The following is a 27,333-nucleotide window of genomic DNA, read 5'->3' as shown; positions in this document are numbered from 1 at the left end:
CGAACAAGCAAAACCGTCTCGGCAATATGGCCAAGGTGTATGGGAGAGTTCACTATTTGATATGGCTGTCTGTAGGGCCTACTAAACACATACGGCTCCTTTAAATGCGTCTGCATAATTGAATTGTACGTCATGAGCGACTTGAGCGACCAAAGCGAACAGAAAAATTCGCAGCGAAACTTTGTGAGCGACCAAAGCGTCTTTGACGCTTTGGTCGCTCCTGGTGTGGACGTACAGTAACAACGTTTTTGGTATCACTCCGCAAGTCCGGTAACTTGTCAATGTAATTTGCCCGGTCCACTTGACATCGGGTAGGTGCATGACAGGTACCGTAAAACGTAAATAGCCCGGGCTATTATTTGTTTTCTATCACTGAACTTTCGAACAAAACTCTCATGCAGGCTCGAACAGAGTGACACACAAACACACACACACACACACACACACACACACACACACACACACACACACACACACACACACACACACAGTTTTTCACCCACTCCGTATCCAGCTTGTTCCACGCTTAAAGCACCCAGGCTACTATGCGGCGAGCTGGGGCTCTCATGTTCTCCCCTGCGGCGTATTCCTTGTCCGCATCCCCTGCCATCCAGTTGTCATACGAATCATGCAGACTGGTTTTGAACGGCTGATTCCATGGATGTACTTTGCATGTGCCGTGTTTTCCCGGCGATGTGGCGAAGCTGTATGGTTATGCTGTTGAGAGCTTAAATAAATGCACTATATCAATTGACAATTATTGAAGTTTAACATTTTCTTCAGCAAATTTGACAACTGACACATGCAATATTGTAGCCAATAATGGACTTATTTTGCCACTGTATACACGCATACCTAAACACACACACATGCATATCAGAATCAGAATCAGAATCAGAAATACTGTGGCGAGCAGCGCGGGAAGGACGAGACGGGAGCCCAGGTTTAAATGGCGCCGCAACTCTCGTGCCTCAGTACACCGCACGACCCAGAGAGCTGCCTTTATTCAAAAACCACACATAACAGAAAACACGGCACAACTGACCAACACACACAACACTCTCACTAATGGTCCCGATCACACTACACATCACAATTAACACACAAACAATAAAGAACCCAAACCCGTTAACCCCACTTAACCTAATAACAGAACAAGTTATACAAAGACAATAAAACCCCTTTTCCCCAAACATTATGAATACCCAGACTCCCCGGGGGTAGGAGTCGCCACACAGCCCCCACCTTAGGGGTCAGACGTCCCGACGACCCCAACACCCACTGCACAGTCCCGAGTGTTCAGGGGGCCGGCGTCGCCGCCTTGGCCCCGGCCAGTAGCGGCCCCGTTGCGGTGCAGCCTTCCCCTCGGGTTGGGACGCCTGTCTCCAACAGTCAGTAGCGGTCCTGGGGTTGTGGTCGGGGACCACCTCCATCGGGGCCCCCACCAGGTTCCGCTGTAGGGGGCCTCTGGAGCGCCGTTCGGGCACCCCATCCTCCGCCGCCCTCCGACGTCTGGCCTTCCGACGGCCACGCCGGCGGCTGCGACGAGGATGAGTGGCACGCTGCCACGTCCACCCGCAGTCCTCGACCAGCCCCAGCTGCCGACACTGCGCAAGGGAAGCCTCAGCCGTCTCGGTGGGGGGAAGGGTGGCCGTCCGGATCCGGCCCTTCCGCTGCCTGGACTTGACCCCCATGTTCTTGGTGCCGGGGGGGAGGGCTGCCCCAGCCGCGTCCACGGATCCACCACCGCGACGGCGGCAGAGCTCCACCTCAGCCCGTTCGGCCTGGTCCAGAGCCGCATCGAGGGTCTGGGGTGCGGTGAGGCGGACATGCTGCCCCAGACTCTCCGGCTGCAGTCCCCGCAGGAAAGCGTGGAGCGCCAGGGCCTCCCGTGTAGCCGCGGAGAATTCCGGGTAGCTGCGTCGGGTCAAGAGCTGGACATCCGCAGCGTAGACCCCCAGGCTCTCCTCCTCCCTGCGGCGGTGAGAAGCCAGCAACTGCTTGCTCTCGTTGCTGGAGACCCGTTCACCGAACCGCCTCTCCAACGCTTGGATCAGGGCCTGAAGGTCTCGCTGGTCTGCTTGGTCCAGGTCGAGCAGCACCCGTGCTGCCGTCCCCTCCAATGCCAGGGCAAGGTGGACAACCGCCTCGTCGGCACCCCAGCCGTTGTGCCACGCTGCAAGCCGGAACTGGGCCAGGTATGGTTCCAACTGCGTTACCCCAGTGAACTTCGGCAGCCTAACCGCTGTCCTGGGGCGGTGGGCAGCTGCCGGTCCTCCGGGCCTTCCGGTCGTGTCCACAGGGGGGCGCTGCGCTCCCATAGCGCAGGGTGCGTTGTCCATGGGCTCGACCGCGAAACTCAAATCCCCCCGCGCATGCGCAGGCCACATCCCACTTCTGACACCAATGTGGCGAGCAGCGCGGGAAGGACGAGACGGGAGCCCAGGTTTAAATGGCGCCGCAACTCTCGTGCCTCAGTACACCGCACGACCCAGAGAGCTGCCTTTATTCAAAAACCACACATAACAGAAAACACGGCACAACTGACCAACACACACAACACTCTCACTAATGGTCCCGATCACACTACACATCACAATTAACACACAAACAATAAAGAACCCAAACCCGTTAACCCCACTTAACCTAATAACAGAACAAGTTATACAAAGACAATAAAACCCCTTTTCCCCAAACATTATGAATACCCAGACTCCCCGGGGGTAGGAGTCGCCACAATACTTTATTGATCCCCGGGGGGAAATTGCCGCTCCAGGCGCTCCATACAACATGCAAACACATAGACATACATAAACACAATCATCATCAGGCACTGATGATGATATTTTCTCGATAATGACCGGCGTTCTATACATTATTCCTTACATACATAATATCACGGCAAAAAGTTCTGTGTGCCTCCGGATGGCCGTAGCGCGGGGAGCTCTCGGAGGGATTGGGTTTAGCGGGGTTTATTTACCGGTGCTGCTATGGTTACCGGTCTTGTGCGTTCCAACGGTTTATTAGGTATAAAAAAAAGCTACATCGCTGTTTAACCCAATATTTCATTCACTGCCTCTTCCGGGGTCATTACAATATTATGAATAGACTGCATCGGGTTCTCCGAAGTCTCTCCCTCTTCCACAACAGGTAAAGACATGCAATGGTGGTTATGTCGGCCATGGTTGAGAATGAATTGTCAAAGTAGCACCGTTGGCGGGCAAACGTTTTCCCGGACAAGGCGACAGATTATGCAATTTAAAAGACATTTCACGTGCAGCCGCGATCTCATTTGCCATTGCACATGTGCTCACTGGAGCATTGCAATAATTTATTCCTGTAGGCTATTTGTCTGTAGCACTTTGAGATTTCTGAATGTAAAGTGCTCTACAAATTAAATATATTATTATTATTTTACTGTTGTTACCAGTTAATTCATGTAGGCCTACTGATATTTGGTTGATATGTGGAGTAAATATTTGTTCTAGCTTGCCCGACAGTTAAAGTCAATTTTTTCTCACACTAGTAATGACACGTTTACGTTTGTACCGTGAAAGCACGTCTTCATTAAACGAATGCAAGGCATTTTGGAATTGTCAACCGATCAGCTCAACTAGCGCGCGTTAACACCGATGCTATTATCAAAATGATATATACGTATATATTACCTATCCACAAGTCCGTCTGTGGCCTCCTCGGTACTGCGATCCATGGCTCGATCGAAGTTTGCGTTCACCTGTCTGCGGATTTCAGAGAGTCGCCTATGCATTTTGAACAACTCCCGCCGAGATCGCAACGTATTTATACACGTTAGTCGCCCCTAGCGGCAGTAAATTTAATTTCAACATCTTGACGTGGGTCTGGCTTGCCAGCCTATTGGCGCATTTGAATTCAAATAATATGAACTTCACGTGGGTCTGGCTTGCCAGCCTAGTGGCGAATTTGAATTCAAATAATGCATAATGTGAGGTTGTTGCCAACCATCCGCCCCCCCCCCTCAAAATAAGCTCTTCTAATTGGTCCACGAGTTGCTCCAATTTTATTTCTCGTATAGAGTGAGTTAAAGCCTTAGACATCGGACTGACAGGTGGAACGCTTCAAGAATGTCTAGAAGACAGTTCATAATGCGGTGCAAAAGCACATTTAATGACTAGACAATGTATGAGATTGCTCCAAACAGATGCTGTAGACGTCCAATCTACATTGACCAGGTAGGTTTTGGGAACTTACCAGCCAACATGTAAAGGACATTGTTCAAGAATTAAAATTTTAGCCTAAAGGCTACTCCTTCCACACTAAAGGCCGTGTTCACATCTAGCGTTTTTTTTTTTATCTGCCAGCGCTTATTTTATATTATATTCCTATGGAGCAGAGCGTTTCTGGAAAAAGTCACGACCGTTTTTTTAAACGCCTCTCCCAGCGTTTTTTTCTGCGTTGAAAAAAGTTCAACTTGGAAGAAAGCGGCCGACGTCAGTCGTCTTTTGGGCTACAAACCAATCACAAGCGGAACATTGACACTTCGTCACGAAGGAAACGTATAACTGTCAAAACAAGAAACTATGGCAGACAAATCACTCAGGAAAGTGCCGTTGGAGCGATTAATAGTTGTAATTACAGAACATGTTGAGATGTACGACATGTCTGGGCTCTAGCCTGGATACTAGTAGGCGAGTAACGTCGGGTCTAGTTGCTTTGAGAGGCGTTTAAAAAAAAAAGAAACTCGCCTTTGTACTTTTGGTTTGAGCCATATTTTTGCTTGTGAGTGAAAATGATTAGCAAGCTGATCAACGGCAACTATCAGCTGATCGCGCGCCTGTAATATAAACAGAGAGGCGTGGCGGGAGTCGTGTAACCATGACAACAACTGTTAATCAAAAACACTTCAGTGTGGAACGTGGAAACAGAACATTCCAAAAACGATATGAAAACGATAGTGTGGACGGAGATCGTTTTCATTGCGAATGTGCGTTTTTCTATTTACCCGTGTTAGTGTGGACGGGGCCTAAGTTATAAAGTAACCGTTCCTTAGATGGGTATCGTTATCCAGTCACTTCTGGCGTGGGTGGAACTTTAGGATTACAAGAATGACTGTTAACAACTTATTTTGTGACAAATAGGCAATTCTTTTCTATGTTCATTGTGTAACCGGTACCTGGTGTCTTTTAATGAACAATGTTACTAGTTTACAATCAATAATCAATATATGGGCTAGACTACCAGAAGATTCTAAGGTACGTTAAGGAGAGATATGGTAACTGTCTGCACCAGAAATGACACACTGAAACAAGAGATATATATTTATTTATTTAAGTAGGAAAAATGATAAACGGAACAATTATACCTAAATTGATTTAAAATAAAATGTGGAAAAGATTAAAATGATCACAAATACCTTTCTTATTTACACTCTTATTTTAGGTCACCAAAAGAGTCAACCCTTTCAAATAAAACTTAACCAGGTTTCAAAATACCTCTGAATACTTAAAACATCCCTAAATAACACATTTCAATTACACTAATAAAACACAGTAAAAATATTAGATCAGCCTATTTACAATATCTAAATAATTCAGTCTCTTGTCCCTACACTGCTGCAGAAACAATTAGAATTTGCCTTATTGTTCGTGGTCCAATAGGATCGCTCTGATGGGGTAGCTCGCCAGTCTGCACACCGCTGCGGGACCATAGGGAGGGCGAGCAGGATACAGACGTTCCAGGGTTCAATATCTTTTTTCGATCCACACAAAAAACCCGGCCTTGACAACAAAGCCAAAAGACTCATTAGTAGTCTGTCTATCTTATACATTTCAATTAATTTTCTATAAATATCATATTCTAGGTAACAACACAGTGTAAAACATAAATGATTGACACTTAACTCTAAATAAACCACTTCAAAAAACATTTAAATTGTATTTTCTTTCTGTAGTTAATATACTCAGCAAGCTATAGATCACTGGAAGAATTTATCATTTCAAAACTAGCACCATTTACTCACAGCTTTACATATTCCTTTTCACCATAAAGCAATTAACACAGCTAGCAACATCACTAACCCATCAACAGACCGCAACATCAACAGTGAAGAAAATGCATAACCTAACGTCCAAACTACAATCTGCCCGCAGCCCCAGCAACGGGCCTCACATCCCCTCCCCCACATCAGTCACGGCACGCCAAGTGCAGCGACACCACGCGCCCACTAGGCAGTTAGCAAGCAGCATTAGCTGCGGCCAGTTAGCGGCTTATAACGTTCTTTTCTCACCCAAAAACACAATTCAAATCCAAATGTTTACCCGAGGAGACTCACCAAGGGTTTCGATTTACTGCACAGGCTTTTCGGGACTTTTAGTGGCGGGGGAATCTCTGTTCTTTAGGTTACTATTAAAAAACGGTAGTCTATCGTCGAATCTCATCTGTGGCTCGCAGTGTTGGTCAAGTTACTTGGAAAAAGTAATTAGTTACTGATTACTGATTACTTATCCAAGAAAGTAATCCAGTTACTTTACTGATTACTTATCTTCAAAAGTAATTAGTTACTTTACTAATTACTTTACTTAGTTACTTTTCAAAAACACACTATCTACTATACACAACCTGTATGCGCTTTTTTTAAAACTTGTTTGTATTAGTCTCAATCTTTTTAACGATGCACATTGCAAAAAAAAAAAAATATTAAATGCAACAGTCTCTCATTTAAAGAAAATCGTTTTGGTGTGTATGCACACCTTCATTCGAATAGATGTAAATAAAATACAGAAATAAAATAATTAAAACCAAAGTCTCTATTAACATTTAGGCTGTTCTAATGTCATAGAGTAGGCCTATGTGTTTGAACTGTGTGTGGAAGGATGTGTTTCATAGATAAATACATAGATATTATATATAGTTATATGCTACACGTGAATCTCCTAAAATGGCGCAATTTGATTGGTTGGCTATCTCGGGATATTGGGCAATATCCCATGATTGACATCTCAAACTCTATTGTTTTCATCCCAAAATGTCAGCTGATAACAACAAATAAACCTTCGGTCTCGGGGGCTATTCCCCACTATTCACTTAGCCTTTGGCGAATAATTGTTAAATAATAGCCTCGATAGATAAATAGCCTAGTCAAGTCTTTACCAAACTACATGTCGGGAATTCATTTAGGTGATTCGGCTCACACAGTATAGCCTACTAACTGTACGTCCACACCAGGAGCGACCAAAGCGTCAAAGACGCTTTGGTCGCTGCGAATTTTCGCTGCGAATTTTTCTGTTCGCTTTGGTCGCTCAAGTCGCTCATGACGTACAATTCAATTATGCAGACGCATTTAAAGGAGCCGTATGCGTTTAGTAGGCCCTACAGACAGCCATATCAAATATTGAACTCTCCCATACACCTTGGCCATATTGCCGAGACGGTTTTGCTTGTTCGATAAAGTGCTTCGACAACAAGTAGGACAGTGATTCCCCCCAATATAAAAATCCTAAAATGTAGGCTAATTACAACCGAGAACAAAAAACCCTGCGTGCTGTAGTAGTTGAAATATGTTTCACTGATCTGGATCTGCAAATCATGATCTGCACTCATTCGTCGCATTCAAAACAAATAGACGTTAGCGCACATGGCTAATTTGCATACGTGCACAGGACTGGTTGGCTCCGCAAGGCAAATAATGGAACATATCTATCTATCTAGGTCTTTCTGTCTATCTATCTATCAATGCGTGTCTAGTTTTAATGTGATGTATTGTGTGTATGTCCAGTCAGACTTGTTCTGTGTGGTCTTGTAGGCTACTGTCCTGTGTGGAACGAACCACCTAAATGGATTCCCGACGATTTGTGTCGTTTGGTATTAATAAAGACTTGACTATCTATCTATCTAGACTATTTAATTAAAAATTATTCACCTCAGGCTCCGTGAATAGTGGGGAATAGAGGGATAAAAGACAAGAGATATATCCCTTGTCATTTATCCCTCGTCTTGTCGATTAGTTTGATTATGTGACGGTTTTGTTTAAAGCATGCTACACGCGATTGGTTGGTTAGATTGGTGGCATGTAGAGCAAATTATAATGATTCCCGCTTAAATACGAACGTTCTAGATGTAGCCTATAAATTCTCCCGCTTATCATCACTTGATATCCAAACCACTATGGCGTTTCGATCTCTGAACTGAAAAAGGGTGGGTTCGTACAACACCGGGTGCCCAGTTACAGCCGCGATTAATACTTCAGCCGACATTTTGTTCAGTGAGTGAATAAAGGTAGGTAGGAACCAAAGTGCCTGCCGATGTTCCCTGGGATCCACGCAAGCGAAGAGCGTCTACATTCCGATTGGCTGTCAGTGTTTGGTCGCTGAAGCGAATAATAGTCATTTGCATAAAGTTAAAAAGTTTTCAACTTCTTTTTGACGCTCTGGTCGCTCAACTTTGGCCGCTGGTAGCGTTGGTCGCTTTGGTCGCTTTGGTCGCTCTTGCCCATAGAAAGTGAATGACTTCCGACGATTTGGTCGCTCAATTCGCTTCTGGTGTGGACGGACAGTAAGACCACATAGAACAAGGGAGACAACAAGTCTGACTGGACATACACATAATACATCACATTAAAACTAGACCCATGCGTTGATAGATAAATAAATAGACGGATAGAAAGATAGTTAAATATGTTATATTATTTGCCTTGCGGAGCCAGCCAATCCTGTGCACGTATGCAAATTAGCCATGTGCGCCTAACACAAGAAAGACAATGTTGAGAAGTCATACTAAAAACGGATAGCAAGCGAAAGCCGAACAATACTGTCTCAATCACATACTTTTGGTCCATTCTAACTTATGGTAAGAGGCTAGCCTTTAAATCTTTGCAGTGACTGAATGTTGATGATAAAACGGATTGTTTTGCATAAGATGAGTGTGTGCGACTGCGTGTGTCCTTTTCGGCTTCGGCATACTGCATGCTTATGATCAAGGCCTTGTGGTTAGTTGTGGTCTTAGTGAAGCAGCCTAGCCTTGGAGTTTGATAAGTTGGAGTGATTGTGTAGTACGGGCGTGCGAGAGAGAGAGAGAGAGAGAGAGAGAGAGAGAGAGAGAGAGAGAGAGAGAGAGAGAGAGAGAGAGAGAGAGAGAGAGAGAGAGAGAGAGAGAGAGAGAGAGAGAGAGAGAGAGAGAGAGAGAGAGAGAGAGAGAGAGAGAGAGAGAGAGAGAGAGAGAGAGAGAGAGAGAGAGAGAGAGAGAGAGAGAGAGAGAGAGAGAGAGAGAGAGAGAGAGAGAGAGAGAGAGAGAGCACACCCGCCGTGGTGATGTTTGGCTTGTTGTGGGCTGTCTGTCGGCATTCGCCGAGTTGGACGGTGAGCTTTGTGTATCATGTGTTCAATGTACATCTGTCTGGTCATATTTGCGGTAGATTGATGGTTAAATAATGTCACACCACGATCGGTTATAGGCTACTTGCAGGCACTCATTTGCAAGTGCACTGATTGCTGTCCGATAGGCTAAGTTGGCCCATAGCTAGAATTATGCCTTCTATTTCTAGATCTTCTGACTAATTAATGTTTTTAATGTTTTTTTACATTTTTTACCGAGTCAAACTCAAAGTAATGTCTGAACTTCCATGAATTAAATGCTCCATGTTCGCTCTCTCTCCCGCACTCCATGTCTTGCACACACGTTGGTGTTGTTTACTTCTAGACGTCGCGCCGCTATAGGCTACGTCATTGTCACGAGACAGTCTCACAAAGCAAATACGGCAAAATCCCTAATTCTTTTACTGTCAATGGAAAAAATAAATCACGGTTTAGTAACGCAGTAACGCAGGATGCTTGCGGGAAAGTAAAAGTAATCGAATTACTATTTTTGTAATTGTAATCCCGCGTTACTGCCCATCACTGGTGGCTCGTCCCGAAAAGGACAAATCTGCGTAACTGCTATCTGCTGACGCTAAAAAGAGGCGGGTCTAATTTCTGATTGGCTAACTAAGCCAAACCAGTTGCCATGCGACTTTGTTGAGTTACAGGTGGTTTAACAAATCACACCATACTATTTAGATTCAATAATTTAAATGCATTCATTTGCAATATTTTCCCAATATACATCTTTATCTCATTCTGTGGCACTATTTAGAACGACAATACACAAACCATGTATTTCTTACTGGTTAGTAACAAACTTTTAAAAGGGGTTGTGATTTAAATCAAATTAAATGAAACGGTGTCATGTAACCCTGGGTTACAATTGCAAACCAAAATTCATGAAATAATTCTGCACATGCAAAACTCGCATCGTTTAGTGACAGTTGTCGCTCATAATAGCTCCATGCTGTCGCTTATCTGCACTGATCCCACCACTTTACTGTTCCCCCTAAAACGAACAAAGGGTGTTCTGAATTCCCCTATATATATATTTGCTTGCGTGTTAATTCGTTCAGGCAGATATTAATGCGCCCTTACCACTAGGTGTGGGGAAGCTTCACAGTTTCACACTTACAATTTTTTCCTAATTTCACGAAACCTTTTAAACTGTCAGGTTGGAAACCATGGAGAGGACCCTAGTGTGGTCACGGGGAAGGCTGCTTGACATCTCCTCAGCTGATCTAATAATTCGAGATGTTCGGGAAATTATAGCTGAAGTTCGGAGATCTGTGCCTACCACACCGGGACAACAAGGTATGCTTGCATGGGGCTGCTGATAGGCTTATTAATCAATGCCTAAATGACTCAGTTTATGGTTTGTTTTCTGACTATTCCGTCTTAAAAAGTTCTTAAGTCCTTTTTTAAATTTCAACTTAAAACATGTGTAGATACCCTGGTGTGTAAACATCAATCTGTTATATTTCTCAGGCTACCAGGCACCTCTCATTTGGACCGGAGGTCGTGGTCCCCCACAGTTCAAAATATCCCAGGAGCAACTGTGTTTTTTGAGGACCTGTGGTTTCACTGGGAAACAGATGGCACAGATTCTGGGTGTCTCTGTTCGTACACTGAGCTGTCGTTTAAGGTTTGTTTCAATAATGGCATTTCCCTCTTGTCTCAATTGTTGTAATCATCCTGGAGGGCTGGTTGAAGGTGCAAAAGCACATCGAAATACCGTAGGTCTAACATTACCTCTATGTGCAAATGTTATAGGCAGTTCAACCTGAAGCGCGCTGGGACATTTTCCACCTGCTCAGATGCTGCCTTGGATGACCTCATCAGGGAGACAGTGGCTGGGAATGACCGCATCAGTCCAGAGTCTGTGAGGGCGCAGCTGCGTGCGCAGCAAATTAATGTTCAGAGGAGCAGAGTCAAGCATGCTGAGGGTGAACCCTGCAGCAGCTGCAGCAAGAACAATGTCCCAGACACTGCAAAGAAGGGCATATAGGGCCCTATTTTAACGGTCTGAAACGCAAGTGGGAAGCGCAAAGCGCAAGTAGCTTTGTGGGCGGTTCTACGGCGCTATCGCTATTTTACAGGCGGATAAATGACACTTGCGTCGCGGCGCAAGTGTCAAAAGGGTTGGTCTGAAGCAGCCTAATTACCCGTAGGTGTGGTTTGGGCGTAACGTCCAACAAACCAATGAGAGTGTCAGCTCCCATCCCCTTTAAGAGCCATGAGCGCATTTGAATCGGACGAGTTGATATTTTGACAGCGCGTCTGCAGTCTCCGATGAGACAGATGCACATGAATTTCAAACTGCAAATGGCTCAGTTTATTGCCAAATAATATGGCCTAATTCACACATGGAATAAGGGGTTTTCTTCCACAACTTCAGAAATACTGAGTCTTCAAATAAATTTCGCCAAAGAAAACGTATATGATATAACATATGATATGCGGTAACTGTGGTTCTATTTAATGATATACGCAATACATTATAAACATTGTTTCTTATCAGTATTGTATGCTATCCTAATATGCATGTGTCCCCGCGGTAATAGACATTGCCATTGATTGTATTATGCGTTACGTGTTTAGTTTGCGTGTGTTTAAACAGAGCACACGCGCGCGCCCGCATTCATTCATTCTTTTTAACACTCACTCGCGGTAAAACAATGTTTTTCACGATCAAATACTCATCAATCCTAAAAGTTATGGGCATGTAGGCCTACACGATGTCTGTGTCAAGAAAATATGTTTTTGCTGTACGGTGTTTGCAGATGCATTGATTTAAAAGTACAACTTATTACCGCTGCATCAGCTGTTCTTTCCCAAATAATTTACCAAGAATGTGCGGCTAGGTAGATCAGAGAAGCAAAGTGTATGCGCGAGGTGCACAAGCAATCCGTATGCATCGCATGCGCATGTATGCATCCGCCCTTAAAATAGCATCTGAACAACGCGCCACTGACTTTAAACCAGGTATTTCCTGGTCAGTAGCGCAATGGTATTCAGCAACGGCAAAATAGCGTTTGCGCCAGAACACGCCTCCTCCTTCCGCCGAACCGCCCCTTGGGGCGCATGATCAATCCCTAATTTACCGGCGAGTGGCGCTGGTGGGAAAAGAACGCTCTGCGCCAGTTGTAAACTAGCAACGACACATGCGCCAGTGACTAAGTCACTTGCGCCGGATGCAAGATAGGGCCCATAGAGTTGCTGGCCCAAACTCCTTGTGGCACATCGATGGCAACCACAAGTTGATAAGGTAGATATTAACATTAGCATACCAGACTTTGGTGTTCGCTTTAAAGGTGTGGTTAATTTGTCTCCGTAGGCTATGTATTGTTCATCTAAATTATATTTTCACTATTTCTGTTTCAGGTGGAGGATTGTTATCCATGGGGCCATAGATGGATACAGCCGGTTGGTTGTGTTCCTCCGAGCCTCCGATAACAACCGGAGCAGCACGGTGATGGAGAGCTTCCTGAGTGCTGTGGCAAAGTATGGCGTGCCTTCGAGGGTCAGGACTGACCACGGAGGTGAGAACAACTCGGTCTGCCTCATGATGAACTTGTTCAGAGGGTCAAACAGAGGTAGTGCTCTCCGGGGGAGAAGCACCCACAACCAGCGCATCGAACGGCTCTGGGGGGATTTGTGGCGAGGAATGTCCAATGTGTATTATGAACTCTTCAACTTCCTGGGGAGCGAAGGTATCGTGGACATCGACAGATGTCCACGAGATGCACATGGCGGCACTGCACTACGTGTACCTCCCTCGGATTAACTGTGACCTTTGTGGCTTCATTGAACAGTGGAATAACCATGGACTAAGGACGGAAAGGCATGCTACTCCACTGCAGATGTTCGTCAGAGGTTGCCTGGAACGGCAGGGACAGACCACTACTGCAATGCTATCCGTATTTGGTGGAGAAGGAGGTGCTGCTGAGGAAGGAGAAGGGGAAGACCCAGCAAGAGAGGGTGGTGCTGGTGCAGGAGAGGTGCACTGGCCTGAGAGGGTCACCGTACCCTCAATTCAGTACCTCATTGGGGATGCTGTTTTGGAGCAGCTAAACAGCACATTTGACCCTCTTGCTGGTCCTAGAGGAGACCTTGGACTGGACCTCATCCGTGAGGTTGTGTCTCTTCTGGCATTACCATGAGACACTTGGAGTGCCCCCCCCCCCCCCCCCCCCGTGGAAGGTCGCTTGGAGCACCCCACACACGCACACACACACACAGGGTAGGACGCTTGGAGTGCCCCCCCCCGTGGAAGGACGCTTGGAGTGCCCCACACACACATAGGGAAGGACGCTTGGAGTGCCCCCACACACACACACACACACACAGGGAAGGACGCTTGGAGTGCCCCCACACACACACACACACACACACACACACACACAGGGAAGGACGCTTGGAGTGCCCCTACACACACACACAGGGAAGGACGCTTGGAGTGCCCCCACACACACACACACAGGGAAGGACGCTTGGAGTGCCCCCCCACACACACACACACACAGGGAAGGACGCTTGGAGTGCCCCCCCACACACACACACACACAGGGAAGGACGCTTGGAGTGCCCCCACACTCACACACACACAGGGAAGGACGCTTGGAGTGCCCCCCCACACACACACACACAGGGAAGGACGCTTGGAGTTCCCCCCCACACACACACACACACAGGGAAGGACGCTTGGAGTGCCCCACACACACACACACACACACACACACACACACACACACACACACACACACACACACACACACACACACACACCTTTTTTCCCACTCATGACATGCACCTTGACGTGGTGAGTGGGCTTTCCACCAAGCCAGCTCAAACGATTGTGTTCCAGCCTCACTATGTTAAAGGTAAAGAAAAACAAATGTCTGACTGCAACAAAGTGCTCTATCTCTGTAAAGTACAATGGGGAATTAGAAAAGTCCTACATGGTTGAACTGTATCTTCCAAATGTTACAGACAGACTTCTCAGTGACATGGCTGAATTCATTGGCTTGGCTGTGTTCTGTTCCTGTTGTGGTAATAAGAAGTAGAGCCCCCCCATCTTCATCTGCCTGGAAGCTGCCTTCTCCGGGTCAACTTCGTCCTGAATGGGTTTCCTTCCAATCGGGCTCTGCTCCTCACATTAAGCATAGCCCTGCTTTACCCAAGACGCAGATGTTTTTTTCACTGTTATCCCTCAATAAAGTTTCTTTGATGTGTTGTTAATTATGTATGACTAATGCTGCCCTACTGTGTGAAAGGTGTGAAAACTTTGGGATAGCTTATGGTCATGATGTTTACGTTGAGAAATATGTAGTAGGCCTACTGCTTAGAAAATAATTTTTATGAAGCTTGTTTATATGCTATTTCCCATGATGATAAATTAACATTTCATTGCTGTGCGTTGTGAAGATTATACAAATAAATAGTAAATGCGCTGAATCAGAATACTCATTTCCCATGATGATATATTAACATTGCATTGCTGCAAGATTTGTGAAGATTATACAAATACATTTTAAATCCGCTGAATCAGAATACTCTATCACAACTTTAGTGATGGATTGTAAATGCCCTTACCGAAGTACTGTACAATAAGTGCAATTTGGAGGTACACTTGTATTTCACTTGAGTATTTAATTAAACAGACTTATCTCCAGATGTTTGCGATAAACTGGAGGATGACGGTAGAAAACCCTGAAAAATAAATGATTGAAGAGCCCCCCATGATCCGCTCGGAAAGTCATCGTCAGGCTGATTACAGGTGTTTTTAAAATGCGTATACGGCTCTCACATGACAGCCACGCAACGGACACATCATCTTACATAATTGTATGTATTGCTGTATTAAACCAGCAAACCATCGCAAGGAAATGTAACAAAGCTGTATGTTGTGTATTCAGTCGTATTATGTGCTGTTCCTGTTACTCCACTACACCACCGGATGGCGCACTTACCTAGTGTTGTACTGAAACTGTGTAATGTGACGTTGCGTGAGTTGAAGAAGAATACAATGATACTCGTTGAATGAGTCTACCGTGCCCGTCTCGTTCTTTCTTTATTATATTAACAAGTACAGGTTAATATAGAACAAATTGGCGACGAGGATGATGAATACCGTTCCTCTACCGGCGTTATTTCTGCCGGGTGCCGGACAACCTACAATTCCGTTCGACACCTGGGCTAAGATGTTTGAGAACTATCTACTAGCCATACACGCGGAGGGGGACGACTGGCCAGACACGAGGTTACGTGCAATCCTCTTACATTGTCTGGGTACAGAGGGCCAGCGTGTGTTTTACACACTTGCAGACGCAGGTGCATCTTACAAAGAAGCAATGGATGCACTGCGTGTACACTTCGTTCCTGCAATAAACGTTGTGGTGGAACGTCACAAGTTCAGACGAAGGATTCAGAAAACGGAGGAGACCATCACGGAGTATGTTGCCGCTCTGCGCGAGCTAGCAACAACGTGCGGATTTGAAGGTAACCGAGACGAGATGATACGTGATCAGCTTATTGAGCATGCGAGCTGTGCTAAAGTGCGCGACAGACTGTTGGTGCAAAGTGATGCAAACTTGACACTGGAGAAAACGCTGAAAATCGCAGTGCAAGTGGAATCCGCAATTGGATATGCGCGAACGCTGGGTCCAGAAGCGCGGGCTCCGGTTCAAGCGGTGACGGCGACGCCTAAACGTCCATTCAAAGGCAGAGGGATGAACAACCACCAGGCGGCGCCTACAAAGAGCACACCAAGACAGTCGCGCTGTTTTAGGTGTGGGTCATCTACCTATCTTGCCAATGCTTCTGACTGCCCTGCGCTGAAAATGACCTGCCGGAAATGCAATAAAATGGGACACTTTGCAAAGGTAAGCAAGTCTTCTGAAAGACCAGCCAGAAATGTAAGTGTAGTTAGCGTGCTGGGAATTGATAAAAATAGTCCAGCTCAGAAAATAACGTGCGAAGTGACTATTAATGCAAAGTCAGCTTCTTGCCCAGTAGAACTTGTGGTAGATACAGGTGCCGCTGTGTCTATCATTCCTGAACCTGTCTACAGAGAGCATTTCAGTAATGTGCCCCTGACTGAACCAAAAGTGAAGTTAGTGTCATACACAAAGTCAGATATCCCAGTACTAGGCTGTCTATCAGCTACAGTGCAGCATGCTAATACTACAGCACCAGCTGTATTATATGTGGTGGAAAAGGCAGGTACTGCTGTCTTGGGAATGGACTTATTCAGGGCACTTGGACTTTCCATTGTGGGAAATTCTGTGCTCTCACCTGCGGCTCCAGTGTCTGAGGTCGAACCTGGGCCAGTGACCGGTGTGAAACTGGGCTTAGCTAAGGACTTTCTCCACCGGGTGAAAGTGAAGGAGGGCAACGAAGCAGTACAGCCCGTTCAACAGAAACTGCGGAGACTTCCTCTCTCCGTGAGACAAGCCGTCTCCATGGAGCTCGAGAGACTGTTACAGATGGACGTAATAGAGAGGATTGATGCATCTCCATGGGTCTCACCCATCGTGGTCACGCGACGGAAGAACGGTGCGGTGAGGCTGTGCGTGGACTTACGTGAGCCTAACAAGGCGGTAGTGATGGACAGTTACCCGCTTCCTCATATGGAGGAATTGTTCTCCGAGATGTGTGGTGCTACCGTGTTTTCTACAATAGACCTCGCCAACGCTTACCATCAGATGCTCTTGGCAGAGGAGAGCCGAGACTTAACTGCATTCATAACGCATGATGGACTGTTCCGGTTCAAACGTGTACCATGCGGACTGTGCTCAGCCCCAAGTGCGTTCTCCAAGATGATGTCGCTTGTACTGAAAGGCTGCAAAGGGGTCCAATTTTACTTGGACGATGTCATAATATACGGAAAGGTAAAGGCAGCACATGACCTCAACTTACAGGAGGTGCTCGCAGCGATCAAGCGGGCTGGCCTCCAGCTAAACGAGGAAAAATGCCAATTCAACCAATCCAGCCTGCGGTTCCTTGGGCACACGATTTCTGCCCAGGGCCTACAGCCACTCACAGAGCACGTCAAAGCCATCACAGAGGCTCCGGCGCCGACAGAGGCTACAGCACTGCGCTCATTCCTGGGGCTCACAGCGTGGTACCAGAAGTTTGTGTACAACTATGCGTCGCTCGTGGAGCCCATGCGAGCATGTCTGCGTGAGGAAAAATTCCAGTGGACTTCAGCAGCTAAGAAGAGCTTCGAGGCTGTTAAGGATTGTATTGTGAACAGTCCAGCGCTGTCTGTCTTCGATCCCAGCCTTCCCACCTTCGTGTCTACAGACACGTCAGACTATGGCTTGGGGGCGGTACTGACACAACTACACACAGATGGAACAGAGCGCACAGTTGCATGTGCCTCACGTACACTTAACCCTGCAGAACGCAAGTATTCTATCGTTGAAAAAGAGGCGTTAGCCTGTGTGTGGGCTGCCGAAAAATGGAGGACCTTCTTATGGGGTACCAGATTCACACTACGCACAGACCACCAGGCTTTGACCACACTGCTCGCAACAAAAGGTCTGGGCCGCGCCGGTATGCGCATTGCACGTTGGTCTGCGAGACTCTTGTGCTTCACGTACGACGTGGAGTACCGTCCTGGCTCACAAAATCAAGTTGCTGATTGTTTTTCCCGTCTACCCCTCCCAGCAGAAGAGGATACAGAGCCAGTAACAGAGCCAGAGCTTGTTGCTCTGTTGGACACAGAACTCAAAGCTCTCTCAGTAAACAAGTTTGTGGATGCATGTCAGGTGTGCCCTGAGCTCACAGCCCTTAGAACGCAGATACATAAGGGCTGGCCTAAGACAGCAAAAGCGCTACCGGATGAGCTCAAACCATATTTTGCCACAAGAGATGAACTCTCAACCCAAGATATGATCATCTACAGGGGCTCTCACCGACGACTTGTGCCAGTGGCCTTAAGGAAGCAGCTGGTGAGCTTGGCACATGAGACACATCAGGGGATCGTTCGCACTAAACAAATGCTGCGGGACTTATACTGGTGGCCTGGTATGGACATGTCTGTGGAGGAGGCTATCCGTGCATGTGGACCATGCCGGCTGAATGACAAAAGTGCCAAGACACATGCCGCTCCTCTCCAGCCCATCCCACTACCTGATGCTCCATGGCAGAAAGTGGGCATGGACATTGTGGGACCGTTCGAGTCAGCCAGCTGGGACTGTCGCTTTGCAGTGACGTTGGTTGACTACTACACAAAGTGGCCGGAAGTTGCTTTCACCTCTACCATCACAACGGCAGCAATCACTTCCTTTCTGTCTACCGTGTTTGCCCGGTTTGGAAACCCTACGGAACTAGTAAGCGACAACGGCACTCAGTTCACTTCCAGTGAGTTTGCTGAGTACCTTGAAGCAAGAGACATCAAACACAGGAAAGTGTCTCTCTACTATCCACAAGCAAACGGAGCTGTAGAACGCTGGAACCGCGTTCTAAAAGAGACATTGCTTTCTGCCGAACAGGAGAAAAAACCATGGAAGCCGTTTGTACAGGATTTTCTGCTCACTTACCGTGCTACCCCACATGGCACCACAGGAGTGTCACCACATGAGCTCATGTGCAACCGACCAATGCGTACCAAAGTAGACATTGGCCCTGCTCGCAAATCTGATCCACTGCCAGAGGACCAACTACACAGTCGGGTCGCTGCCAAACAGCAGGCATCAAAGACATACACTGATGTGAAAAGGGGAGCACGTGTGCCAAAGATAAAAGAGGGAAGTTTAGTCAGAGTGAAGAAACCTTTCCATGTCAAAAAGGGACTGTCTAAGTTTCAGAGACCTGTCAGAGTGATGCGCAAAGCTGGTTCTAGTGCCTTCGTACTGGAAGATGGGCGCACATGGAATGCTACCCACCTATCTCTGGTCCCTGAGAGTGAAGTAGACAGGGATTCAGACTCAGAACCAGTGGCCTGCCCTGCCCCTGATCCTGTGCCGGAGTCGGCCCAGCAACCTGAGCCGCCCAAACAAGCAGTTGACCCTGGGGTCATGGACAGACCAGTGAGAGGGAGAAAGGAGCCTGCTTGGCTTCAGGAGTATGAACACTAATTGTTCTGAGGGACTGTGAGGTAAAAGAGAATGAGTTAAAATGTAAAAAAAAAAAAAAAAACACGGCTGTGAAAACGTAAGAAAATACTGTTGTTTACTAAAAAAATATATATATTTTGTTGTTGACTAATGAATGTGAGATAGATACTGGTTATGTTGGACACTGTATTTCATTGAGAAGGCTGTTGTGATTTACATATCTGAAAATGTCATGTTAAGTTTACATTATATACGGGTTACAGGTTTCAAGAGTTTACCTTTATATGCAAAGGACAAAGTCAGAGTACAGTAAAGCTGCTGGTTATATTTTAGCAACATTTTCTAAGGTGAAGTTCTGTGTTGATGCTGATAAGATGGCACTTGAGTTATTGTACTACTTGAGTTATTGTAATACTTTAATTATGGTACTACTTGAGTTACTGCACTATTGTTGAATTATTGCACTATTATTGAATTATTGCACTACTGATGAGTTATTATATTATTGAGTTTTGAATTATTCTGCTGATGTCAGATGTGGCATTGTTCTTTTGCTTACGTTTAAGCTTCTTAAGAGAGGGGGAATATGTTGTGTATTCAGTCGTATTATGTGCTGTTCCTGTTACTCCACTACACCACCGGATGGCGCACTTACCTAGTGTTGTACTGAAACTGTGTAATGTGACGTTGCGTGAGTTGAAGAAGAATACAATGATACTCGTTGAATGAGTCTACCGTGCCCGTCTCGTTCTTTCTTTATTATATTAACAAGTACAGGTTAATATAGAACACTGTAGCTGAAAGATTCATCCACAAACATCAGAATAGAAAAACACTGGCAGGGACCATTTTAGCGCATAATGACTAGTACTACTGCTGCCTATGCTTGTGGCAGTAATGCAATTCTGCTGAATTATTTGGAGGACTTATAGCCTACTTGTAGTGAAGTATTTTTAACAGTGCGGAATCTACAGCTGGTCACTTTCACTGGCTAAGCAAAACGAATCCCGAACAGTCCGAACTCTGAATTGATCCCGAAAGCCTATGTCCTAGAATAATTCATTTGTATGGGGTGTGCTAAATCGTATGTGTACTGGCAACAGCGTTTCTTTAACAGAAAGCAAAAGGAGAATGAAAGTTTGTTTGAGTTCTCTCATGCTTTAATGGAAATGTTAGAGAAAGTAAAACAGTCAAATGAAGGTGCCGTCAGAAACCCTGATATTGTTCTGAGAGACCAGTTTTGCGAAAATGTCAGTGATCCCATGTTACGGCGGGAACTTAAGAGATTGGTACGGGGAGATAGTGTGTTGACTCTTTTAGATGTAAGGAAGGAAGCTATAAGGTGGGTGCAGGAAGGTCAGTCTCACCGAGACCGTAGTTACCGTGCCCCAGGTGCAAGCAGTGAAGCTCAGGTCGTGTCACAATGTGTTGCAGCCCCTCCGTCATTAGAATTTGTGGAACTAAAAGACTTGGTTCTTAAACAACAAGCGCAGCTGGACACGCTTGTAAGGCAGTTAGGACACCCTAATGGTAGATCGCAGGCCCCTCCACTACAACAGGATGGGCGATACAAACGCGCACCCAATGGTCAGCCCATTTGCATACGGTGTGATCAACCAGGGCACATAGCTCGCTACTGCCAGGTAGCTCCCTCCCACCACAATAATGCGTCAGCCTTGCGCTGGCCCCCTGGTGACCCCCCTACACAAGGCCCCAATAGCCATAATAGCCGATCGGGAAACTAGCAACTCCCAGTGTGCAGAGCCATACATTGGGAGGGGATGTGTCTGGCTCAAGGCATCCTCAATCTTTGGAAAAGTAAGTCAAAACCTGCCCTGTATTGTCTGTGTCTATGGGAGATGTAACTGTTCCCTGCTTGATTGACACTGGGTCGATGGTGACTACCATCACCGAGAGTTTCTTCAGAAAACATTTTCATCATCTACAAACGAGGGACTGTAGATGGCTCGGGCTTAAGGCCGCTAATGGATTAGACATCCCCTATATTGGCTACATAGAGTTGGACGTACGGGTACTGGGGCAATGCATTCCGGGAAGGGGTATCTTAATTGTTAAAGACCCAGAGAATAGCACTCTTAAAGACCGCAAGCTCTTGACCCCAGGGATACTAGGAATGAATGTAATTGGGGAGTGTTATCAGATTATTTTTAGACAACATGGGCCACAGCTCTTCCTCTCCCCTCCGGTGCAGTCGGCGGCGCCAGCAGCCCGACGCGCACTGAGACACTGTGAACAGATCCAGGCCATTGAAAATGCACCGAAGCCGTTCAAAGTGAAAGTCCATGGGAAGTTGCCAGTCTGCCTCGAGGCAGGAGCCCTAACCATGGTCCCAGTTACATGCCCCCAGCTCGAGTCTGCAGAGTTTTTGCTGGAGCCCTTGGGCTTTGACGGAGAGCAGTTGCCCGAAGGTCTACTGCTGTCCCCTACCTTGGTGCCGGCAAAAAGGGGATTCCTATATGCACCGGTAGTTAATGTCGGGAGCACAAAAGTGTGGCTGTCCCCACGGCGCCCCATTGGCACTGTACAAGTTGTGGCTGCGGCTGCGACAGAAACCGCTGCCTCCATATCAGTCAATCCATCATGGGAAGAGTGTCAGGCCTATGTTTCCACACAGGAGGTGGCTGAGTGCTCTAGTGGTCCCGAGCCCATGATGCCAGCCTTCCAGGGGTTGTCTCAGCAACAAGCTGCTGAGGCCAGGGCTCTTTTTGCCCAGTACAGCGACATCTTTTCCCGAGGGGATGGAGATCTAGGATGCACGTCTTTAATCAGCCACGAGATTCTCCTGCTCGATGATGCTCCGGTTCGGCAACCATACCGAAGAATCCCACCCTCTCAGTATGAAACCGTAAAGGCACACATTCAACAGCTCTTGGATAGCCAAATCATCAGAGAAAGTAGCAGCCCCTACTCTTCTCCTATAGTCCTGGTGACCAAGAAGGATGGGAGTTTGCGCCTTTGCGTATATTATCGCCAACTAAATGCAAAAACCCGCCGTGACGCTTACCCCCTTCCTCGTATAGAAGAGTCTCTAGATGCCCTTTCAGGAGCGAAATGGTTTTCTACCTTGGACCTTGCGAGTGGCTATAATCAGGTCCCAATGGTGGAACGGTATATACCGAAGACTGCCTTCTGTATGCCTTTTGGCCTGTTCGAGTTCAATAGAATGGCCTTTGGCCTGTGTAACGCACCCGGAACATTCCAGCGCTTGATGGAACGCATGTTTGGGGATTGCAGATACCAGTCCGTCCTACTGTACCTGGATGATATTATCGTCTTTTCCACCACCGTCCTTCAGCACCTGGAGAGGCTAGGAGAAGTGTTTTCCCGCCTGCAAAAGCAGGGACTGAAAGTAAAAGTATCAAAATGCAGCTTCTTCCAGCATCAGGTCAGCTACTTGGGGCATGTAGTCTCCAGGGAAGGAGTTTCCACGGATCCTGCCAAAATAGAGGTAGTCAGTGAGTGGAGGCGCCCTGGACACCTAGCCGAGTTACGATCGTTTCTCGGCTTTGCTAGCTACTATAGGCGCTTTGTGGAAGGCTTTTCAAAGCTGGCAGCCCCACTCCACCATCTGGTGGGGAGACTCAATGGACCCCGCAAGAAGGGTAAGACACCCCCTGTTCCTCTGGCCTCGACCTGGGACGAAGAGTGTGAACATGCGTTCTTGTCCTTGAAGGAGCGACTCACCTCTGCTCCAGTTCTGGCATATGCCGACTTTTCAAAGCCCTTCATCTTGGAGGTGGATGCCAGCCACGGGGGTCTTGGTGCAATCCTCTCGCAAGAACACCAAGGGAAGGTACGACCTGTCGCATATGCCAGTCGGGGACTCAGGGCGGCTGAAAGAAACATGGAAAACTACAGCTCCATGAAGCTTGAACTGCTTGCAGTAAAGTGGGCAGTAACGGAAAAGTTCCGTGAATATTTGCTGGGGAACCATTTCACGATCCTCACTGACAATAACCCACTGAGCCACCTGCACACGGCAAAGCTGGGAGCCACGGAGCAACGGTGGGCCTCTCAACTGGCGTCGTTCAATTTTACCCTCCGATACCGGCCGGGTAAGAACAATCAGAATGCCGATGCCCTCTCTCGGCAGTATTTGGAGCGCTTCACCTTTGGGACCGAGGTCCCTGCATTGGGCGCATTGACCAGTCTTGTTCCAATGCCTGCCATAGAGGGCCTGTGCAGGGAGGTGGTAGCCCTACCTGGACGTACACCTCAAGACCTCAGCGTGCTCCAGGGAGCTGACCCGGTCATCGGGCCCTTGAGGAAGTACTACCGAGAGGGGCGACGGCCAAGCGCAGCGGAACGCGAAGTGTTACCGCAGGGAAGCAGAGTTTTGCTTAGGCAATGGGACCGTCTAATCAACGAGGAAGGAGTTCTGTACCGCCTAATCCACACACCAGGAGGTGGCCCCAAGACTCTCCAACTATTGCTGCCCCACTGCCTGCAAACAGAAGTCCTACGTAGTGTCCACGACGAGCAAGGACACCAAGGCACAGAACGAACACTCCAGCTACTCCGAAGCCGATGTTTTTGGCCTGGTATGGCTAAAAATGTTGAACAGTGGTGTCAGGGGTGCCAGCGATGCGTGCTGGGGAAGGCCGTTCAACCTAAAGTCCGTACGCATTGGAGCTCAATGCAAGCCACTCGACCAAATGAAATTCTGGCCCTTGACTTCACTCAGCTGGAGCCGGCCAGCAATGGACGAGAGAATGTCCTGATCCTTACAGACATCTTCACAAAGTATTCGCAGGCTATCCCTACTAAAGATCAGAAAGCTCCCACAGTGGCCAAGGCCTTGGTGGAGCAATGGTTCCATAGATTTGGTCCTCCAGCCCGTATACACTCCGACCGGGGGCGAAACTTTGAGAGCCTCCTTATCCAGCAACTGTGTCAGATGTACGGGATACAAAAGAGCCGCACAACTCCATACCACCCGCAAGGGAACGCCCAGTGTGAGCGGTTCAACCGCACACTCCACGACTTGCTGCGCACACTACCCCAGGTAGAGAAGCGTCGGTGGCCACACCATCTGCCACAGCTCACCTTCTCCTATAACACTACCCCACACCAGACTACGGGTTATACACCATATTTTCTGATGTTTGGCTGTCATCCAAGATTGCCAGTTGATTTTTTGCTTGGCTCCAGGGAGGCTGCCCCAGATACCCATACCCTTGAAGAATGGGTTGAAAGGCACCAGGAAAGCGTCAAAATTACTAAGGAACACGTCAGGCAAAGTTCAGAAGAACTGGCCCTCCGACGGAACCAGAACCATAATGATCAGGTGAATGATGCTGGCTTCCAAGAAGGAGATTTTATCTATTTGCGGAGCCATCCACCGGGGAGAAATAAAATCCAGGACCACTGGAATCCTGTAGCCTACAGAGTCGTGCGTGGCCCTTCTGGTACCGGAGCGGTATACACAGTAACCCCGGCAGCTGAGGGTGGAAAGGAACTTTGGCTTTGACTCGCTGAAGTACATGAACTGCGACATGCTGCCGGCTGCCTGGCAGCGGGCAGCCGGTGTTACACCGAATTCTGCGACCCTCCGAAATGTGTGACCCCGGGGGGCGCTGTTGCACATTTTCTGCAACATGCACGTGTGCATCATAACAAAAACATAAATAAAACATAAGATTTCCGGTGGGTCTTTCTTTTCTTGATACTAACATTAATTCTAAACAGCATTTTTCACAGCAGCCTATAATAGGAAATGCTCAAAGGTAAATCAGCATAATTTAACACTGACTGTAGCTTTTTATGGGTAAAGAAGCCACGGTGAAGGACCGTACTAAACGCCCTATCCATTGTATGGGTCTGTAAAATGCTAATCAAATCAATCAAATTTATTTATTAAGCACCTTTAATAAAAAGGCAAATGGTTGGGGGGAGATCTTTTGTTTTATGTATGTTTTTGTCATGCCTGTCTACGCTTCAAACTCGTGCATATTGCAGAAAATATGCAACAGCGCCCCCTGGGGTCACACTTTTCGGTGGGTCGCAGAATTCTGTAGGGCTAGCGCCGAGTTCCCCCCTGCCGGAGCTGCTCGTCCTCTGGTCCACGAAATCTTAGCGATGGTCTGATTGGAGGGGAGTTGGGAAGTGGGAAGTAATATTCAAATGTGCCCCCTTCCTACGTAGGAGTGTTACGTATTATAAAGGTATCATATTATGCTATTTTCAAAAACAAGTAAACATACACAGCAAAACTGCGAGTGTTAACCAACATGGTGCAGTGTTATTTTAACACTGAATTGATCACAATCTACACCAGGGGCCCGTTTCAGAAAGCAGGTTCAACAAACTCTAAGTTAAAACCTTAACTCTAGGTTGACAAACTCTGAGCTGTAAAACTCTGAATTTTCGGTTTCAGAACAGTTGATAACGCTTGGTTCAATCAACTCTGAGTCAAGTATTTTTTCTTTATTTTTTTTTTTTAACAATTCTGCAATTACAATAAACAAAACAATTATGCAATACAATCTCCGAGAGCAGTACAGTATTTTACATACAATAAACATACACATACATACTAAATACATTAATTATCCTAACAATTATATCAATAAATATATAAAATAAATAAAAGATGGATGAAAAAATACATTAATAAACATTTGTGAAAATATAAAGAATAATTCTAGCTAAAAAGTTATGAATTCATTAGAAGTATACATTTGACCTGTTGTCAAGGAGACTCATGAAATAAATTTAGATAACAATCAATAAATCTAATGCTTTTTTTATTTTTTAACAGGGAAAGGGACTTAAAAAGTGATTTAAACTCTACAAAAAACCCCTGGAAAGAGGGATGAGATTCTAAGAATTTTTGTTTGTGAATAAAGAACTTCCCAAGTAAAATAAAAAGATTAACCATATAAATAAGGGACTTATCTTTACCATCGTCAAAGTAACATATCACATCTTTAAGAATAAAGTCATGAATGACCATGGGTGGATGGAAAATGAACGAACTTAAATCAGACCAACATTTCTTGGCAAATTCACATTAAAAAAAAAGATGGGCAAATGTTTCATCAGCGAGTCCACAAAAGGAGCAGGAGCTATCAACATCCATACATTTTGATATTATAGAATTGACTGGATAGATTTTATGTACAATTTTAAAATGAATTGCTTTTACCTTGTTGGAAACACAAAATTGATGAGGTAAAAGCCATGTCTTTTTCCAATTTATGTTTTCCAAATGCAAATTCCAGTAGAATATTCCTCTTGGAATAATTTTGTTTTTACTTTGCAATATTTGACAAATTCATCTATTATTACATTTTTTATCTTTTAATTCCATGCCTCTCATCTCATCTCATTTTCTTCCGCTTATCCGGGGTCGGGTCGCGGGGGGAGCAGCTCAAGCAGGGGGCCCCAGACTTCCCTTTCCCGGGCCACATTGACCAACTCTGACGGGGGGATCCCGAGGCGTTCCCAGTAGGGATGTGTCGGTCGCGACTGATTCGTTACAACGAACGAATCCCGAACGTGAACGACAAGAACTGGTTCCCCAAAACAAGAAGAACTGGTTCTTTGATTCTTTTTTTTTTAACATAAACCAAACATATGGTCACGTAAATAAAATATAAAAACGAACAGAGCTCCGTCTCCCCGCAACTTCCATTGATTGAGTCTACAACTTTCTCAAAGATTCAACCAATGAGAGGTAGCAATGGTGTTGGAATGGCACCTGGGTAAACCAATGACAAGGCGGTACCGTCGAATATGCGCGCTTTCTCTGTCTGACGTATCTTGGGTCATACCATTCGACTCATATATCCCCCTACATTTTTTCAAAAATAGACTTGACCTCCATCTGTTTATTGGATAAACGCATTTCCCAATCCCAGGAGTCTTTGCTCCATTCTACGTCAATTTAAGAACAAACAAAGAAATTAACCTGC

The 27,333-nt window shown here is 46.4% G+C and overlaps 1 protein-coding gene across 1 annotated transcript; it reads right to left on the bottom strand.

Annotated features, from left to right (window-relative positions):
* Window positions 1–1,021: 1,021 nt before the first annotated feature.
* Window positions 1,022–25,728, bottom strand: LOC132451080 (uncharacterized). The gene is made up of 2 exons (XM_060043358.1): window positions 25,692–25,728; window positions 1,022–2,543 (listed from the first exon to the last, which is right to left on the bottom strand). Exon 2 carries the CDS (start codon window positions 2,388–2,390, stop codon window positions 1,254–1,256), a length of 1,137 nt encoding a protein of 378 aa, XP_059899341.1. The 5' UTR covers window positions 2,391–2,543; window positions 25,692–25,728; the 3' UTR covers window positions 1,022–1,253.
* Window positions 25,729–27,333: the final 1,605 nt, after the last annotated feature.

The sequence above is a fragment of the Gadus macrocephalus genome, chromosome 22 (genome assembly GCF_031168955.1).
Source record: "Gadus macrocephalus chromosome 22, ASM3116895v1".
In the NCBI taxonomy this organism is placed as follows: Eukaryota; Metazoa; Chordata; class Actinopteri; order Gadiformes; family Gadidae; genus Gadus; species Gadus macrocephalus.
The sequence above is the reverse complement of the archived record's forward strand: the minus strand, read 5'-3'. Positions and strand labels throughout refer to the sequence as shown.

What these genes read in the sequence shown, in the direction of transcription:
- LOC132451080 (XM_060043358.1), bottom strand. Translation starts at nt 2,390, where the DNA reads ATGTGGCCTGCGCATGCGCGGGGGGATTTGAGTTTCGCGGTCGAGCCC.